This window comes from Elephas maximus, chromosome 1 (assembly GCF_024166365.1).
Source record: "Elephas maximus indicus isolate mEleMax1 chromosome 1, mEleMax1 primary haplotype, whole genome shotgun sequence".
NCBI classification, from domain to species: Eukaryota; Metazoa; Chordata; class Mammalia; order Proboscidea; family Elephantidae; genus Elephas; species Elephas maximus.
In genome coordinates this window covers 122,434,293-122,454,133 of record NC_064819.1, presented here as the reverse complement: position 1 = coordinate 122,454,133, position 19,841 = coordinate 122,434,293, and the positions used below count along the sequence as shown (strand labels likewise).

At 37.2% G+C, this 19,841-nt stretch overlaps 1 protein-coding gene across 15 annotated transcripts in view; it reads left to right on the top strand.

Moving 5' to 3' along the window:
- DST (dystonin) overlaps positions 1-19,841 on the top strand; it is a 490,994-nt gene that overhangs the window by 254,563 nt on the left and 216,590 nt on the right. For 14 of the 15 annotated variants that reach the window (XM_049894718.1, XM_049894699.1, XM_049894708.1 and 11 more), the window contains 3 exons: positions 1,665-1,754; positions 4,001-4,078; positions 5,672-5,764. In XM_049894718.1, coding sequence (XP_049750675.1) covers positions 1,665-1,754; positions 4,001-4,078; positions 5,672-5,764 — 261 coding nt within the window. Of the gene's footprint in view, positions 1-1,664; positions 1,755-4,000; positions 4,079-5,671; positions 5,765-10,828; positions 12,095-19,841 lie in introns of those variants that run through there. The other variant, XM_049894734.1, reaches the window with a different exon arrangement.

Below are 19,841 nucleotides of genomic sequence, written 5' to 3'. Positions count from 1 at the left end.
ATTTGAAGCACTTACTGATGAAGATCAAAGACCACAGCCTTCAGTATGGATTACACCTCAACATAAAGAAAAAAAAAGTCTTCCCAACTGGACCGACGAGCAACATCATGATAAACGGAGAAAAGATTGAAGTTGTCAAGGATTTCATTTTATTTGGATCCGCAATCAACAGCCATGGAAGCAGTAGTCAAGAAATCAAAAGACGCATTGCTTTGGGCAAATCTGCTGCAAAGGATTTCTTCAAAGTGTCCAAGAGCAAAGATGTTACTCTGAGGACTAAGGTGCGTCTGACCCAAGCCATGGTATTTTCAATCGCCATCATATGCAAGTGAAAGCTGGACAATGAATAAGGAAGACCGAAGAAGGGTTGACGCCTTTGAATTGTGGTGTTGGTGAAGAATATTGAATATACCATGGACTGCCAAAAGAATGAACAAATCTGTCTTGGAAGAAGTGCGGCCAGGATGCTCCTTAAAGGCAAGGATGGTGAGACTGTGTCTTACCATACTTTGGACATGTTGTCAGGAGGGATGAGTCCCTGGAGAAGGACATCATGCTTGGCAGAGTACAGGGTCAGCAGAAAAGAGGAAGACCCTCAACGAGGTGGATTGACACAGTGGCTGCAACAATGAGCTCAAGCATAACAACGATCTTGAGGATGGTGCAGGACCGGGCAGTGTTTCCTTCTGTTGTGCATAGGGTCACTATGAGTTGGAACCGACTCGACGGCATCTAACAACAACAACAACATGCCAAAGTAATGCAGCTCAGAAAGACTAAAAACGGAGAAAATGTAAATGTACCAGCTTACTGTGAAACAGCCATCTTCATAGGTTGCTTTGATATTTGTCTCTCTAGCACAAACCTTGCAGAAGGCCAAGTAGTTACAGACTGAAGCTTGACCTTTAGGAGACTGAACAAAGCTTTTGTGGGGCATTTTTGGTGGGTTGAGCTCTAAAATCACAGGCTTAAATCAGTTCTCTGGAATAGGGGAAGCTGTTGTAGCTTGAGTGTTAATTTTATGCTAGGGTTATGTGGTTCTGAAAGCTTTCTGCCACAAGATTTCTGTTGTGCAGCGGAAGGTTTGGAAAGGGTCCTTTTAACCTGACATGTATGGATTAAAAAAAAAAAAAATTTTTTTTTTTTTTTTAGTTTGAAGTGATTATAGACTCACAGGAAGTTGCAAAAATAGTACACAGAGTTTCAGGTATCACTCAACTTATGTCTATGGATTTTTAAAAATATGCAGTGTGTGCCTCTGGCATCCTTGGTTCTTTTGTGGCTAGATAGTAGGAAGACTGCCTGGGGGATAAAAACCTGACCTTCTTGTTAAGGTACCTTTGGTTGCTGTATCAGGATTCGTGGATAAGTTCAAAGCATTGGCTATATTTTTTAAAATATGACTCCACGTGATTGCCCTGGCTTGTATTTATTCTAGTGTGTTAGAAATGTAAGAATTCTACTTGTTTTTATGAGTTACTCATCTGAAATTTACTTTTGGGTTTTTAACTAATGAGAAAGTAAAAAAAAAAAAAAAAAAAAGATAACCATATAAATACCATACAATGAATGCTTTATGCTTCTCCCCTTTCTTGTTTAAGAGTATTATTAGATGATCATAGAGTCTAGAACCAAATGTCTGAAGTTGCTTTTTTTCTGTGTAGGTTCGAAAACATGTGAATGACCTCTATGAAGACTTAAGGGATGGACACAATTTGATCTCTCTTTTAGAAGTTCTTTCAGGAGATACCTTGGTAAGTTTTAAATTTCCCAATTTGTTTTAAAGCGCATGTTAATACTCTCCGTCTAGGACCAGTGTGTTTTCAGCACAGATGGTTCAGATTTTTGCAACATTCAGTTTTTCAGCGGTGATTTCTGCCTGGAGAAAAGAGATCTGGGTAGATTCCTAAGCATTTTCAGACTTCGAATGATGCGAATTTGAGAGAGTGAAGCATTTTGATGACTTCAGTTATATAATCATCTCTATAATTAAAATACTATTTTTGCTTTTGCTTCTTTTTTTATCGTTCGGTTTTGCTTAGCAGAAGTTGGATGCATATGTGACCACGTATTAAAAGACTCACAGATAGCAAGGAAATAAGCATAGCTTTCTGAGAAATGGTCTAACCCATTCCGCCGGTGTCACTCCCTTTTTTTGTGACCATACCTCCCTTCTTGGTTACCTGTCCCCCTTCATTATGTTCTGTTCACGCTCTTCTCTTCATTTCTGGTCTGTCCTGTGTCTTCGCTGTCCTGTCTACCTTCTGTCTGTTGTGTTCATTAGCCAAGGGAGCGGGATTTTTTGAAGACCTTGCGATTGGTGAGTGCGACAGAAGCATGCGAATATGAACAGCATGAGGATGTGGAGGATGAGGATAAGGGGGTAGGTGTCGGCCCCCATAACTCTACTAACCTAGCCATTCCGGTGCGGTGAGCGCTAACGTGGGAGAGAAATAACCCACGGGTTCGGGTTCCTTTTTAGAAAAGTGTAGAAAGGACCACAACCCAGAGTGAGGTGGATGTGTGTGTGTGCGCGTACTGAAAAGTTGGACCAAGGAAATATTTTCTCTTTAAGTTTATCTTCAGAGAGCTAAAACGATTAAATTATTTACACGTTACTGCGCACTGCATGGTAAATGAACGTGTTTGCATAAATCACACGGTGGCATTTTAGCTAAATAATTTTACGTAAATACTCAAATCTTATACCTCCCTTCACAATTTTCTGGAAATGCGTTCCACTCCTGAAATCGAAATTTTAAACATGGTAACTATAGGTTGCTTTTTTTGAAGGGATTTATGGAAATTCTACATATTATTTAAATTTCTGCTTTAAAATCGTATCTTTTTGGCTATAGGTGTTTGATGGACATCCTTTACATGTATTTCTCATACTGTAAATTTGAAAATCCAGAGTCCTGATAGTGCCCACAGAGCTGTTTAATCTCCATAATGTTTAGTTGATTTGAACCCACTTGTGCAAGATGATAAGCATCCCTAGTGCCACCCCCTCCCCCCCTCCCCCAATTTCATTGGAGATTGTCCTTTTCTTGGATCCAGTGAGTGAACTAACTACCACATCATCTCTACCTGTTATACAGAACTTATTTTTCCTTTCTGTGCTCTGCTGTCTGTTTTATTATGCTGCCTTTGGCTTCAGCAACATATTCATATTTGAGCAGCTAAGCTGTCAGTTTTCTTTTTTTTCCCCCCTTTGAAAGATTTTATGTGGTGAATTTCAACTCAGTTATTTGTATTTTTGTTAAACATTTTCTCAGCTCTGTTTCCTTCTGTTTTCCTTCTGCTTGTAACTTTTTTAAGGGAAACGGCATCAAGGAAAAGAATCATGGTTTGTCAGTTTTCCTGAGACTGAGAAAATATATATGTTCATTCCCATGTTCTTATAGATTGTTATAGAGTCCAACTAATTTTATGAGAAAGCTAAAATAAAGAGGAAATATAAGACTTTAATTGCTTTTTTCTCTTCCTCTATTATGGTTAAGCCTCCTCTGTCTTTCTACTTCTTGTGTTTTTTATATTAACTGCATGCTACTTTACCTCATTTTCATTAACATGCCATACGTATGTAATTATAAAAACCCTCTTGTTAGAAATTAGCGTTTATTTAGAAGGTAAAATGGGGAATTGTATTTAATTCATTTTTGCATCCATAGCTAATAAATCTAGGCTGAAATTGTACTATTAGCAAATAGAAAAAGTTTGTATGTTCTGTAGCATTTTTTTTTTCCTTTTGTTTGAATAAAATATTTGGAATAAAGCATGTTTAAATAAAACGTATTGGGAATAAGCTCTAGTGGTTTAAATTCAAGCCCTGATAATGCAAAGAAATTAAAAGTTTCTCTTAAAAATTTTGTGGATTTACCTAAAGAGTAAATACTGTTTTGACATACTAAGATGAGCGAAAATACATTTAATTTAGCATGGGCAGCGGTATCCGAAATTACAGTGTTTCTTATACCCTGCGTTTTTCTATTCTTAGCCCAGAGAGAAAGGTCGGATGCGTTTTCACAGACTACAGAATGTACAAATTGCACTTGACTATTTGAAAAGACACCAGGTATGATGTTTCTCAAAGATTGTAATCACTTAAACGTGTGTGAGTTAAGTAACTCTGCACAGAAGCATGTCAGGGAATGAAAAAGGTTAAATTTGCCTGGGAATTGTAATCATTAAGCTTGCCCTTTGATAAGGCAAATATTTTAAAATGTTTTTAAACATTTGATGCAAAGCAAAGGAAGTTAATAGTAGCTGTAAGCCCAGAAGAATTTATAAGTGGTTACTTTTCCATCTGAGTAATAGCTACTGATTTTCCCCCTGTTTGATTTAGAGTGCATTTACCTAGGGAGTTAATGACGTTTTAGTAGCACTAGGATGTTCAGAATGCTTATTAGTAGTGGAGACGCAATACTTTATTTTTTAAAAAGCATCTTCTTATACTTAATAAAAAAGAATATAAAAATATTATTTCAGAATTTTATCAGCCTTAGTATAAGCATTTTTAATACTTAATAGTGATGAGGCAATATTTTATTTTTTATAAGTAGATAATATTTGGTAATTTATGACTAGTTAAAAATAAACCATTTCTGAACAGTCCCCAACTAGTTTGAAGTTTCAGGAGAAATCATAGACAGGAATGAGCACCATATTGGGTATGATCTTGATTTTGTGGCAGTGTGAATTACAGTGGGCCAAAGTTTTAGTGATTTTTAGATTAGTAGAAAAGCGGGAGGAAAAGAAATGCAGGAGAATTGAAAATGACTGAAAACAATGAGAAGTCAGAGGTGGCAGCGATTTTGTTTTTTAATGGAGCAGGAAAAAGGAAAGGAGGGAGAAAAAGGGAGCGGGAAACACTAACTTCTATTTTTCTCTCATTTCATTTATTATAAATATTAAAATGCTCATAGTTACTCAGTGCTAGTAAATGCTCAGTGCTTAAATATCTTAAATGTTATTAGTGTTTGCTTTGTTATTTTTTAGCCTGGCAAAAGTTTCCATAAAGATTAATGGGTGATTATATCTCCTTGTCCAAAATGTTTTTGGCAGTGTTTTGTCCAGGAAAGAAAATGTTAGATGTTATTACTACATTTATTTACCTAAACACACAGTTTGACAGTTGATAAGTTTTAAGCCTCAGTATTATTTTTTTGTATTTGAACATTCTTGCAAATGTCTAGTGACTTACTTGCTTATTTGTCTATGGTACCAGTTTAAGATAGGTAAATAGAAAAATATTGCTACTTTTTTTAACCTTTGTGACAGAAGTATGAGAAAGTGGTTAAAATTATTTGATAATTCAGAGTAGTTTTGTACTTAACAATAAGAACAAAAGAAAGCTTAATTTCAAAAGACAAAATTATTTCTAATTATTTAGACTTTTCACTTGAGTCATTTGTTTTTAAATGTGAGTGCTTCTAGTACTTGCCCTAGAAGTCAAAACCAAAATAATACCCTTTACTTTTGTGGTTACTCTATAATTTTCAATCTGAAATGATTGAAGATGGGAGATAATACAGTATTTTGAGGAGTTCTGGTATTTAAATCACTCATTTCTTTCTTTGTATAATCTGGAATGCTTTTAGGTAGGTAAAGATAATACACGTGCTGATTTGAAAAACACTGCTTTATCTCTTCTTCACATATAAAACAGGTGAAATTAGTGAATATTAGAAATGATGACATAACAGATGGAAATCCCAAGTTGACACTGGGACTAATATGGACAATAATCTTGCACTTTCAGGTAAGCCCCATTTTCCTTAATTGCTACTTCCTTTAACCTCTCATTGCTAGTTTTCAAGTGGCTCGTGTAAAAAGTGAATTGTGCTCTCATGTCCTATGAAAGAAAAATAAATTCCAGGCTTCTTTTCTTAAGCGATATATTGTTCCTTTCAAATAACCTGCTGCTTGTGAACCTGGCAACTCCTCTGTTGTCGATCAACTTAAATGTAGTTTTAAGGACAGTGCTTGTAGTCTCAAGTTTTAAGACAAAGATTTTATTTTATTCAATACAGGCACATAACGTTCGTTCATTGGACAGTGTTACATGTTTTAGATACTGGGATGGGGAGCGAGTTTAGATATGTAAGGATTTTATGATTCAGTCTTTATTTAGAATGCTTTTTATTGATGTTATAGTTTTCAACTATGGTAAACACTAGATGGCAGTATAATTATCCTAAAGAGATGTGAATTAGAAGAGTTTGTTTTATGTAGAGATGTGCTTTGAGGAGAGCAAATGCAAATTAATTTAGTTATGAATTTTAAGCCAATAAACCTGTACAAATTGAGGGCTAATTTTGATTTTTAGTTTTGTAAAATGATGTGTTTAAAACAATCACCTTCATTTGGTTTAAGGCGAGTCCTATCTTTGGAACTTATTTTAGTGTTTTTAACCACTTGCCTGATCACGTGACGTCCCATGCACGGCACAGGGCCTGATCCACAGTAGGTTCACAGCACATCTTATTGATTTGGCTATTGTGAAGCTGAGTCTTCAAGAAAGAAGAGACAACTTGCCAGCTTCAGAAAGGAACTGGAGTTTTAAACCAAATCTTGAGAGGAATAAACCTTTTTTTTTTTTTTTTCTATTTGACTGGCAAATAGGGTTTGTAGAGGAATGGTTGAAAACAGTGTACCTGGAGTTCATTTGGGAACAGGATAGATGTGATAGTAGGTGGAAAGTTATAGAAACTTTGGTCTAAATAGAGTAGACGAACCTGAGCGAAGTACACAGCCAGACCCTTGTTATCAGAATTGGGTAAAGTCTAAATAGAACTAGCTAAAAGGCTGATTTCATATGGAGTTTCTTAGCAGTTTTCTTAGGAATTCTGTTAGTCCTAGGTGGATTGGGGCCCAGAATTTATCCGTTTCAAGACCCAATTATTTTTTCCTTTAATTCGATGTTGATACTGTGTGTTTTCAGTAATGGAGGGAATGCTGAATCATGGAGCGTGTTTGAATGTTTGGTAGGTAATATGGTTTTTGTTTTATGCCCCGTTGCACAAATTGTACCCTTGGAATCCAGAGGTACAAATGTGTACCCCTTATCATCCCAAATTCTACCCCTAGAGTCCAGAGGTACATATGTGTACAAAATAAAATTTTAAAAATTTGTGTTTTTCCTACCAAAAAGTCTGTGAATCAGCACCACCTCATACAATACCCGGTAAAAACAGTAATTTGCGACACATGCCCATCTATTCTGTTTCAAACTGTTACATAGGCCCTGCCTGGCGGCAGCATGTACTATCAGTGGTATGCTAGCTCCCCAGTAAACTCCAGGGGCAGAAAAAGCAGGGGGTAGCTATATCCACCACAGGTGACAAAAAGGTTATAGTAGGACTGAAATAGCAAGAACCCTAGTTGGGAAGGTCAGAGGAGCAGGGAGCAATCGTATCATTCCTGACTGGGCTGGTGAGGCAGGCCGTGTCTAGATTTTGAATGCCGGACTCAGGAGCACTATAGGGCAGGGGAAAGCACCCAACCTTTGGGGGAGGCAGAGCTAAGTTTCATTCTTGGCTCTTCTACCTACAGTGGTGATGGTTTTGGGTAAGTCACTTAACTGCTCTGCATTTGAAAAGTACTGTTTTAGGAAACTGAATTTATCAATTCTCTGTAAAATTAAAATATATATATATATATATTTTTTTTTTTCCTGTAAAATAGATTGAAATGATCAGAGTTGGTAGTCAAGATGCTAAACTAAGAAGCTAAGGCGATGATCTCAGAGCAGAGTGATAAAGGCCAGAACTTGGGGATGAAAAATTAAATTCCAGGGGTAACATTTTGAAGAAAGAAAGGAAGGGGCTTGGTGAGAGGAAATAGGTTTAGCTGAAGACAACTTTAAACTTTTTAGCCTGGGAGATTAAAAACAAAACAAAAATACAAACAAACAAAGCAGGAGACCGCTGAGAGAAATGGGTGATGGTGAGGGGAAAACTAGTGATTTCCTGGGTGGGTTTGACAGTATGATAGGTTTGATGGGATTCTGTGTATCTGTCTGAGCAATTGGAGATAGGTGAGCAGATCAGAGGTGAGAAGTCAAAGGTACATGTAATAAACCTGGTAGTTAATCAGTGTATGAGAGAGAAAGGTCCTGTGGGGAGGGGTCCAAGAGAAGAACATATGTGGAAAAGAGCAGAGAGCCAAAAAGAGACTTGGAGAAGGCCTCTGATTAGGCGTAAAGGAGGAAGAAGATCCGGCTGAGAAAACAGAGTAAGAATAGTAAGATGTAATATTGAGGAGCAATGGGAAGAAAATTTCTAGTAGAAAGGATGGTCATCATGATGAAATGCCATTAGAGAATGTTAGAGAATTAAGACTGAGTACAGGTTAATAGTTTAGTCTACAGGGAAGACAGTGGAACCTTGGAGAAAATTCTCCAGTAGAAGATTCTCCAGAGGTACTGGGAGCAGAATCTAGATAATAATGGACCAAATGTTAGTAAAAGGTTGGGAATTAGACTGCAGCATGTCTAAACCCTAAGTCTGAGGAAATTTAAGGCAAAAGGTCAGTAGTAGATAGAACAAATTTATCTCATTCATGTTTGTATGCTGAAGAGAGCTCTGGTAGAGGAGAGATTAAGGGTGTTTGATAGAGAGGAGGTGATTACAGGTGCTATTACAGATGTTGCAGAAAGGAATGAAATAAGGCATACATTGGAGAGGCTGCTACTGGAGAAGAAAAGGGGTGATGCCTCTTCTGAAATTCTTACTGGGTTTCACGCTAAGAAGTGGAAGGGTCTAGCATTACTGCTACTTTGATTATTGGTCGTTGTTGTGTGTCCTTGAGTCAATTCCAACTCATAGTGATCGTATGTGACAGAGTAGAACTGCCCCCATGGGGTTTCCTAGGCTGTAATCTTTACGGGAGCATAATAATCGCCAGGTCTTTTTCTCCCGTGAGCCACAGGTGGGTTCGAAACACCAATCTTTTTGGTTAGCAGCTGAATGCTTAACCATTGTGCCACCAGGGCTCCTTGCTGGTTTGGCTATGTCCAATATAATCATGAGTCCTTCTGTGTTCTTGCTCTGCTGTGCCCTCCTCTAACACTTTTCATTACAGTGAGTAATAAGATATTAAGAAAGCCCTTTCGGGTTCAGGTGTCTTTGGAGTAGAGAGGAGGACCTGTCATAGAATTACCAAAAGAGCTTTGACTTCTGATATCCTATGGCATGCTATTACAGAATCCAGTATACTTTAGGACCCAAATTACAAGGTATTGTGACTGTTAAATTATCAGTATTTTTAAATTAGAACCATTTAAAATGGAACACATCTATGTTTTGGTAAAATCAAAATATTCCTTCTTGTTTAAGTGAAGTAATTTTTTTCAGTGCTGTGATAACCGAAGATTAGTATTTTACCAATTATGCCAAGGTATGAGGCTGTTTAAAATACCTGGTCATCATTCTTATACAGAGTGACTGGGCTTTATTTTTCCTATTCTTTACTTAAATAAGGGAAAGTAGTTTTTGAAGACCAATTTATTTATTTATTTTTAATATGTGTTGTATCACAAATTAAATCTATTTTCCAGCCAGGCTATCTGCAGGTAAACATAGTCACCCTCACTGTAGTCGAGTGTGGTGGGTCTATTAGCAATATAAGTAAAAATAAGAATGTAGAAAGAAGAGAGGTTGCTGTGGTAAGGTTGGAAGGGTATTAGAGAATGAGAGGAATTTCTCATAAGTATTAGAGGTAGGTTTTGCAAGATAAATGCCAGCTTCCAGTCAGAGAGTCAAGATGGGTCATCTCTGGGTTGGGGAGCAGTGTGCATGTCCTGAAAACACACAGTTGTTTAGGTTGGTGGGACTAGAGGAAGGGTAGGGAGAGTGAAAATCACTGGTTGCTCTCTCTGTTGTGTGAGTACAGATAACCAGCTGTTTTATTTTTAAATTATCTTGTATACTGTTCCATTGCCTTTCAGGAGATTGATAATGAAATTAAAAACCAGCCAACCAACCCAAGGATTTACTTTTGCCAGCTTGTCTTCTAGAATACTTAGATTTTGCACTCGAGAATGTTTAATTTCCTCTTTAAATAACTAAGGAAATCTCATACTGCAAGGAGTGGTGCTGACAAGCATCAGGACCCTCATTGCAAATGTGACCATTTAATTGAATATTCTTATTTAGTAATTTAAAATGAGTTCAGTCTTTTGATCATTAGAAGACCTAGAGAAAGGCAATCATCAGTTACTTTTTTACTAGTCATATGATTTCAGCTTATGTGTAAGTTCCTTTTTATATTCTCTGACGTAGTGTAAGAAACATGCACACCTTAGCTGACCAGGTTCCATACTGATTTATTATTTATACAAGAAAGCTCTAGTAAAATTGCGTAATATTTAACTAGAGTCCAATTTTAAAAGTTACATATAAAGTTTAACTGCCTTAATTAATGTATAAGAATGCACAGGTGTTTCCTGTGGCCAAGTGTTCCATGCTTTAACTCATAAAATTTACGTAATTTGCTCATATGAAAATCCTATAGATTTATAAGATATGATACTAGCTATTTGTCAGGCAATGGAGATGGTTTGGAAATTTAAATTACTTGATAAAATACTGAAAACTATATTAAAAGATTGATTTTAGGAATAATTTTATTAGCATATTTTGGGCATTTATCATTTATTATCTCTTGAGCTGTTGAATTATCCTATTATTTTTATGGCTGCTGTTCTGAATTTAGAGTGTGAATATATTTTACTGAGATTCTCAAAGTTTTTTTTTTTTTTGGCAACTACCGGAATTAGTTGGGTATGTGTGTGTTTTACATTATATGTTATAGAGACTCTGGAACTAAATTTGAAGGGCACTTTAAAACTAAATTTGAAAGGCACTTTGCTAAGTCTCTCTTGTGTTTGCTTTCTGTTTGCTCTCAGATTAGTTGAGTCACCAGTAGTTTCAAAGGTTAATGCAAACTTTGGTAGTATATCTACATTTCTGAAAACTGAAAGTTAAAGCGAGGGTCAGAATCTTCTCCTGCAGTAAAGCTAAGGGTTTGCCTTGAAAGCTCGTCAGCGTTGTAATTTGACAGTGAGCAGTAATGTTTGTCTAAGAGGATTGGTGGCCAGAAATAAGCCACAGTGTCTAATGAGACACAGGGGCCTGGCTGGGCAAGATGCCACGGCATTTCTCTCGTGTGTGTTTCTCATAAGCAAAATGGCCTCATACTGAAGAGGATGGTCACGACGTCTGTGAGGACTTCTAATTCAGAGTGGAGTTTTTGAACTTAATGGAGAAGATTTAAGTAAGCCCTGGAGTTTGAAATGAGTGAATCCGTGCAGCTGTGATTTCCTACAAATCAAATGGGGAATGTCTGTGGATGTGTAAGAGCTGAGAAAGAAGAACAGTATTTAGATCCTGCCAAAACTCCTTTGAGGCCTGAAGAATATTCTCCTGGGAGAAAATATCTCAGAAGAAAACCAACCAAGAAAATTGTAGGTGACACCAAGTCAGAGCCAAACAGCGAAAATGGTGGCAATAAGAGTGACGTTCAGCTTTCAGAAGAACAGCCAGCTCTTTTATCCAGGATCCTGGTACGGGAGGAATGTGTTAACCCTAACACAGCACTGGAAGATGGTATTCAGGAAGAAAAGACAGAAGTTGTAGTTGACGGTGTTAAACAGAAACTTCTGCTGAGTGCTGCAAGCAGTTGGTCTTACCAGGCGAACATTTCTCCTGCTAAAGTCAGTGAAACAGAAGTTGAAGTTAGTGAACTGGATGAACGGATTTCAGAAAGAGACAGCACTTCATATTGCTCAGAAAGGAAGAAACATTTAGATGATGTGAACACAGCAAAAATAACATTCCAGAGAAAAACTGATGCTTTTTCTTTTCGAAAGGCAGCCAGCTTAAGTTCCATTCACTGTGACACAGAGAGATCATTTGAAAAAAGTCAGTTTACTGAAAACCCATCAAAAAGTGATAGCAGTATTCCAGCAAGGCAAAACACTGAGGACTTATGCCCTCATGGAACACTCCATTTTCAGTTTGAAAAAAAGAGATGTCATTCCCTCTGTACCAGTGTGCCCTTTGCTTCCAAGGACACAAACGGAAATGAGGTAAGTGAAACGTGGAGTCTGAGAGTTTAAGGTTAACCAGGTTTAAGTAGTTTAATGTATTCCAAGTACTGAACATTTGACTGAGTTTCTATAATTTGTCTTTTTTAAGTTATTTTCATATTTATGTGAAAGCTGTAGAGTTCTTGGTGCAATTTATTCTTAGCCTTAAAAAAACCAAACCCACTGCCATCGAGTCGATTGAGTCATAGCGACCCTATATTCTTAGCCTTAGATTTGATTAATTACAATTTTTTTTTTTTTTTGTGCTAGCCACATTCTCTAAACACACTTTAATTTTAAACCTTACATATTTTGTTATGTTGGAAGACTTAGAAAATCATTGTTTTAAGAGAGTGCATATCTTTTGAATTTTTCTAGTTCAGATTTCTTGACTTTTCTGTAGAATAAATCTGTGGAAACTTAACTGTACTATAAGTAAGAGTTAAATTAGAAAGCGGTCATGATATGGCAGTAAAGCCATCAGAACCAAACCAACTGTGTCGATTCAGACTCATAGAGACCCTATAGGACAGAGCCAGACTGTCCCATAGGTTTTCCAAGGCTGTAATCTTTACGGACATAGACTGCCACATCTTTCTCCCGTAGAGTGGCTGGCGGATTTGAACGGCTAACCTTTTGATTAGCAGCCAAGCACTTAACGATTGCATCCCCAGGGCTTGTTGATATGGCAAAAGCTTTATGAAAATGTAGGGAAGATAGAGCCATCAGTACCGACTTGCTGATTCATAAGTTTGAAAAGCTAGCTTCCAGTTCTTCATCACTTTTCATGCATAGAAACACTCGTATAATTGCTTTAAATTTTATGTGTATGTGGGGTGGATGAGAGGTAGGATGGTGGGGCCAGATGAAATTGCCCAAATCTATTCTGCCTCTTTGTTATGTGAGTTATTCCCTGGCCCCAGTATAAAACCATAAATCATTTGGGCAGCATGTCATAGGAATTTGAGTATGACTCAAACTGCCAAGAAATTGAGATCTTAGTTCCTAACTCTGATATTTAGCTTTAAACAAGTTACTTATCTGGGGTTTTTTACTCACTTGTGAAATGTAAGTGAATCTTGATTTATTTGCCTGCCTGAGAAGTCCATTACCTAAACAACTCCTACATGTTACTTACTAGATGGAAGTTGATGGCTTTGTCTTTAAGGTATTCATAACTTTGTCCTTTAACAAAAAATCTAGACATAAGTGGCATTCATTGATGTTAAACATTCTTGACAGGGCCATTGTGTCATTGGGCAGAGATTATTTGCACAGTGATAGACTATGTTTTGTTAGGTTTACTGTGCACAATCATCACTGACCTTGGCAGCTGAGTTCTCCTGAAGGCGTCCTTTTTTATATATACCACCACACCTTGCCAGTATATGTCATCTGTTCTGTTTACATTTTACAGTAGTAACATTTTAAAAAGAAAGCACCCAGTCTGTGTCATTTCCTATGTAGGTCTAGCATAAAGGTCAGTTCAAAAGGAAAAACTACATGGCTACTATGTGTTTATGAATGTAAAGTGTTCGCTTTACCCTCACACAAGTTCTCCAGCTGGCTTTGCGTAATTTGGTTTCAAGTAAGCCTGAGGTTTTTTGATTGATGGAAATATTTAAAATCTGTTTCCTAAGTAGTACATAAGCTCTGTGTGTGTGTGTTATCCTCATGTCAAAGATTTTACCTGTCTTTCAAATTCATGTATCTGATGACTTTTGAAACTTAGATTTGAAAATAAGTCATAAATCTGCCAAGAAGATTTGTTAAATAATTGTGACCTGGAGGCACATAGCGAAGTCTGATATCTTCTAAGTCAAAGCTGAATGGGACAGTTATTCTTTTATCTGAGGAGTTTGATGCCTTATTTTCCTATAGTCTAGATAAAGACTTTTTATTCTGTCACATACAAGGAGTCAGAGCAAACAGCGTAGCTATTCTTCTTAGGACATTCCTCCTGTTACCCTGGAGATGTTTGATTCTGTTTGCTTAATTATCTTGGGTCAGAACTGTCCACAAAACTCTTTATCTTGCGTTGGATTCTACATTTTTGATTGGAAAATAGATAGAATGGTAGCTCCCAGCCCCTTTATGAACATTTCATCTCCAAACGGGCCTGTTAGCCAACAATCCCTTTATTTGTTCCTTGAGGTTCTTTTCCATATCTTCCCTGTTTGATCCAGTCTTTTTCTCAGACAGTTGGATGAAGCTTTAGATTTGATGAATTTTTTAAATTAACCTCCAAGCAGAATAGTGTGTGGTTCTTTGAGCTTTATCTTAACCTTAGATTCAGTTTAGGCCTCTAACTTGAACTTCCCCTGACCCTGTGAAATTTGTCATTCTAGTACAGGTGACAAGCCTGCCTCCTCTTTAAATCCTTGCTGTGATATGCTGGTCTAGAGTGGCCTTCCAAGATCAGGGGTTCTGTGGAGGCAGCTTAGCCAACTTCTCAAATGCCCACTGAATAAATCTCATAAACATTAGGATAAAGAGATAAAAAAAAAAAAAAAAAGCAATATCTTGGATTTGTATATTGCTTTGGAATTGGAAAAATGCTGTCAGACACATTGTGTCTTTTGATCATTCCAACAACTGTGTATGAAATAGGCAAAAAAAGACGATTGTTTTACAGAACTAAGCAACGGAGCCTCAAGAGTTTAAGTAATATCCTCAAGGCAACATTAGTAAATGGGAGTAGCTGAGTGAACCTAAAACCCGAGATTACTATTTAAGTATGTAATATAGGACACAACAACCTACCTGGTTGCCGAAGAAGTACTGAAGGGAATTGCTGTGAGTTCAGAGCAGGGGTTGATGGTCATAGGATCATCTGTGAATGGTGAGTGCTAAACACAGAGGTGGTAAAGGACAGGTTATATTTGGTGACAGGGAGTAATGAACTCATTGTCTGCAAAGGTGATCCTGCTTTTGTTAGACTCATGCTTCCTGTACCTTGTGACAAGGTCTTCTACCTTTGCCCTTCGGCTTTTGCCACAAAACATTCTTCTTTCTTCAGTTTCATAAATCCCACCTCTTCCCAGGCTTGTTATGCTGATCTCAGCAAAGATAGTTTTTTTTTTTTTCCTGTTTATAGAGTATTGATTCTTTAACCTAACTGCGCACAGGAGTCGCCTGAGGGTTTTTTTTTTTTTTAATACAGAAGTCTGGGTGTCACTCCCAGTGATGCTAATGTCATCGATCAGAGTGGGGCTCCCCAGGTGGTTCTAATGGTCAGGCCTGTGAACAGGGAACTTGTTACACTTATTCTACAGGTGTGCTTCTCAAAGTGTGGCCCGAGGACACTGTATCAGAATCATTCGAGATGTTTATTGAAAATGCCTTACTCCAGAATTAATCAGAATATCTCCTGGTGGGGATGAGAGAATGTTATGTATTTTTAAGGCACCCTTTCACGTATTTCCTAAAGACACACTGGATTTTGAGAACCAGCATCACTATAGTTTAGCATTTGCCATCTCACTCCATTCTTGGATAAGCAGTGTGGAGTATGGGAGAGAAAGTGGGCCTGGAAGCTAGGAGGCCTGAGTTCTAGTAAGGCTTTGCCTATTAGAGAGCTGCGTGACTTCGGCAGTCTTGTTCATTTCTCTAGGTCTTAGATTCCTTTTCCGAAAACAAAGATATTGGACTAGATCAAGATACCAATAAAATAAAAACAGTATTTGTTGAGTGCCCACTAATATACCAGCTACTCCATCATTACATTTTTTAATCTTCAGTGCAAAACCGATGAATTTGTTCTATTATTAGCCCCATTTTACAGATGTGGAAACTGAGGCTCAGGGGTAAATAACTTGCCCAAGTCACTTAAGCAGTAGTGGTAGAGCTTGGTTGGATATGACCCAACATTGTCTAAAAAGTCAAACTTTTTATTCATCTCCTTTTCCCAGATACTTCTTTTCCAGTTTTAAATTTCTGTGAAATCCATGTGTATTTTCTGTTTGTTAAGTGTTTTTACCCCTCCTTCCTTCCTTTCCTTTCTTTTTCCTCTATCAAATATCATGAACCTGTTATGTATTGAACCCAAAGTAGGAACTCTGAGAGCAGTAAAGCATAGCACTTTTGTGCATATATTATATCCCATTGTTTGTTCATAACAGATGACCATGGCTATAAACTTGAGTCACTGAAAATAAAGCTTCTGGAATGATGACCATGAATAATTTAAATTTTCCCACCAAACCCTGTGATTATATTAATAAAAATTGAACTACTTTTTTTTTTCCTATTCATCTTTTGATGAGTTGCTAATGAATAGAGTAGTGTTCTAAAGGAAAGAATCCAAAGACAGGAGGATGAGGAATATGTGTGGATATTTATACAGATTATATGATCAGTCTCTGAATGATGAAGAGTTGAATATTTTTATTACATTGGCTTTATATTAAAAAAAACTTAAAAACATAGAACTCTCAAAATCTGTGAGGAATGCATGAATGTTCAGTCTCCCTGAAATATAATATTTATTTTTTTTCCCCTTAACTGAGTTTTTATGATGCTTAGGCTACAGAATTCATACTTAGAATTCAAGGAATAGGATAAACTCTAAATGTGTTTTTTCTTTCATGTAATAGCTTTGCTCCACATGTCTTGAAAACAAAAGTCATTCAGTTTATTGTTGGCTAATTAACTCATTTCTTTCTGAACTATTTTGCCTTTCTTTTTTAAAGATGAAAATACATTTACTGATTCTTTGACTACTTCTAGTTATTACTTGGATTTCAAACCAAGTTTTGAAAATTTAGTCATAAAATTGCTGTATAGAATTTGTATCTTACCAGCACTTTAATGGCTCTCTTTTTTCAGTTGAATCAAGGACATGAAAAACTTTAAAATCCTTTTCTCTACACAAAAAAAGTAGTTATGTTTATGTTAGTTTTCTCTCCTATGTGAATAAGAAATAGATGAGCATTTGCTAAAGGTAGCCGTCAATTTAGAGCATTAGAATTTGAGCTTTATTAACTTTTAATTGCTTTTATGTTCTATTTAACTCTTCCTTTTAGATAGGCAGTTTATAACAAGATAGAATTTTCAAAGTGTTTCTGCCGTCTTTACAGTTAAAAATATTTTGTGGAGCATTTTCACACTTTTTTGTGTGTGTATTAGATGAAGGTTTACAGAGCAAATCGGTTTCTCATTAAACGTATTGTTTTGTGACATTGGTTGCCAACCCCAAGACATGTCAGCACTCTCCTCTTCTCGACCTTGGGTTCCCCATTTTCATTCATCCAGATTTGCTGTCCCCTCCTGGCTTTTCAGCCTTGCCTCTGGACTGGCTGGTATGCCGATTTAGTCTCACATGCACAGTTCAGTTACATGTATTTTTGTTTGTTTTAAAGGTCTCTCTAATCTTTGGCTGAAGGGTGAACCTCAGGGGTGACTTCAGTACTGAGTTAAAAGAGTGTTCAGGGGCCGTACTCTCGGGGTCAGATCAGTAAGTCTGGTCTTTTTTTGTGAGTTAAAATTTTGTTCTACACTTTTCTCTAGCTCTTTCTGGGACCCTCTATTGTGATCCCTGTCAAAGCAGTTGGTGGTGGTAGCTGGGCACCATCTAGTTGTGCTGGACTCAGTCTAGCGGAGGCTGTGGTAGTTGTGGTCCATTAGTCCTTTGGCCTTGTGTCTTTGAATTTCTTCATTCTCCCTTGCCCCAGATGGGGCAGGACCAGTAGACACATCTTAGGTGGATGCTCACAGGCTTTTATTGAGAATTTTTGCATCTATATTCATGAGAGATACTGGTCTATAATTTTTGTGTGTGTGTGTGTGGTGTCTTTGCCTGGTTTTCATATCAGGGTTATGCTGGCTTCAGAGAATGAATTTGGAAGTATCCCTTTCTTTTCTGTGTTCTGAAATAGCATAAGTAATACCAGTGCGAGTTCTTCTCTGAATGTTTGGTAGAATTCTCCAGTCAAGCCATCTGGGCCAGGGCTTTTGTTGTTCTTGTTGGGAGTTTTTTTTATTACCTTTTCAATCTCTTCTTTTGTTTATGGGTCGCTTCAGATTTTCTGTTAGTTTAGGTAGGTAGTGTGGTTCTAGAAATTTGTTGATTTCCTCCAGGTTTTCAAATTTGTTGGAGTATAGTTTTTCATAGTACTTGGTTATGACCCTTTTTATTTTGGTTAGGTCTGTTGTGATGCCCCCCATTTCATGTCTTATTTGCTTCCTCTCCTGTTTTTTTTTTGTCAGTTTGGCCAGTGATTTGTTGATTTTGTTGATCCTTTCAACTTTTGGCTTTGTTCATTCTTTCCATTGCTCTCCTATTTTCTATTTCATTTATTTCTGCTCTGATCTTTATTATTTCCTTTCTACTGGTGGTTGTGGGCTTCTTTTGCCATTTTCTGTTTCTTGAAATTGTATAGCTAAAGTTTTGATTTTGTCCCTTTCTTCTTTTTTGATGTGTGCATCTATTGCTATAAATTGACCTCTGAGCACTGCCTTTGCTGTGTCCCAAAGGTTTTGATTCCATCTCTGCTTTCTTCTATTACCATGTGCTTTTTATGCAAGGTGTTATTCAGTTTCCACATATTTGATCTTTTTTCCTTGCTCTTCCTGTGACTAATTTCTACTTTTGTGGCAATTGTGATCAGAGAAGATGCTTTGTATTATCTCAGTGTTTTGAATTTTGTTGAGGGTTGCTTTGTGTCATAAGATGTGGTTTAGTCTAGAGAACATTCCATTTGCATGCAAAGGAATGTATAATTTGCTGCTGTTGGGTGGAGTGTTCTTTATATGTCTGTGAGGTCAAGTTGGTTGGTTGTGGCCTTTAGTTCTTCTGTATCTTTGTTGAGTTTCCTTCTAGATGTTCTGTCTTTTACTGACAGTGGTGTTTTGAAATCTCCTACTGTTTTTAATCTTTAGTGATGCTGTAACAGAAATACCGTAAGTGGATGGCCTTAACAAAGAGAATTTTTTTCTCTCTCTAGTAGGCTAGGAGTCTAAATTCAGGGTGTCAGCTCCAGGGGAAGGCTTTGTTTCTCTGTTGTCGCTGGAGGAAGGTCCTTGTCATTAATCTTCCCTTGGTCTAGGGCCTTCTCTGAGCAGGAACCTCAGGTCCAAAGGATGCACTCTGCTCCTAGTGCTGCTTTCTTGGTGGTACAAGGTCACCATGTTTCTCCGCTTGCTTCTCTCTTTTATATCTTGAAAGAGATTGGCTCAAAACACAATCCAGCCTTGTAGATTGAGCCCTGCCTCATGAACATTGCTGCCGCTAATCTCATCAGCAGCATAGAGATAGGATTTACAACACCTAGAAAAATCACATCAGATGACAAAACGGTGAACAATCACTCAATACTAGAAATCATGGCTTAGCCAATTTGACACACATTTTTGGAGGGCACAGTTCAATTTATAACACCTACAATTTGGAGCTGTCAGTTTCCCTTTTCAGTGCTGTAAGAGTTTGTTTTATGTACTTGGAGCCCTGCCATTGGGTGTGTAGATACTTATTATGGTTTTGTCCTCATGGTGGATTGTCCCTTTAATCATTACATAATGCCCTGCCCTGTCTTTTAGGGTGAATTTTTTTTAAAGTCTGATTTATCTGAGATTAATATTGCCACTCCTGCTCTTTTTTGGTGGCTGTTTACTTGACATGTTTTTTTTGCACACGTTGGTTTTTAATATATTTATGTCTTTGTTTCTACGGTATGTTTCTTGTAGACAGGATATTGATGACCCTATTTTTTTTTTCCATTTTCTCACTCTTTGCCTCTTTACGGGTGCA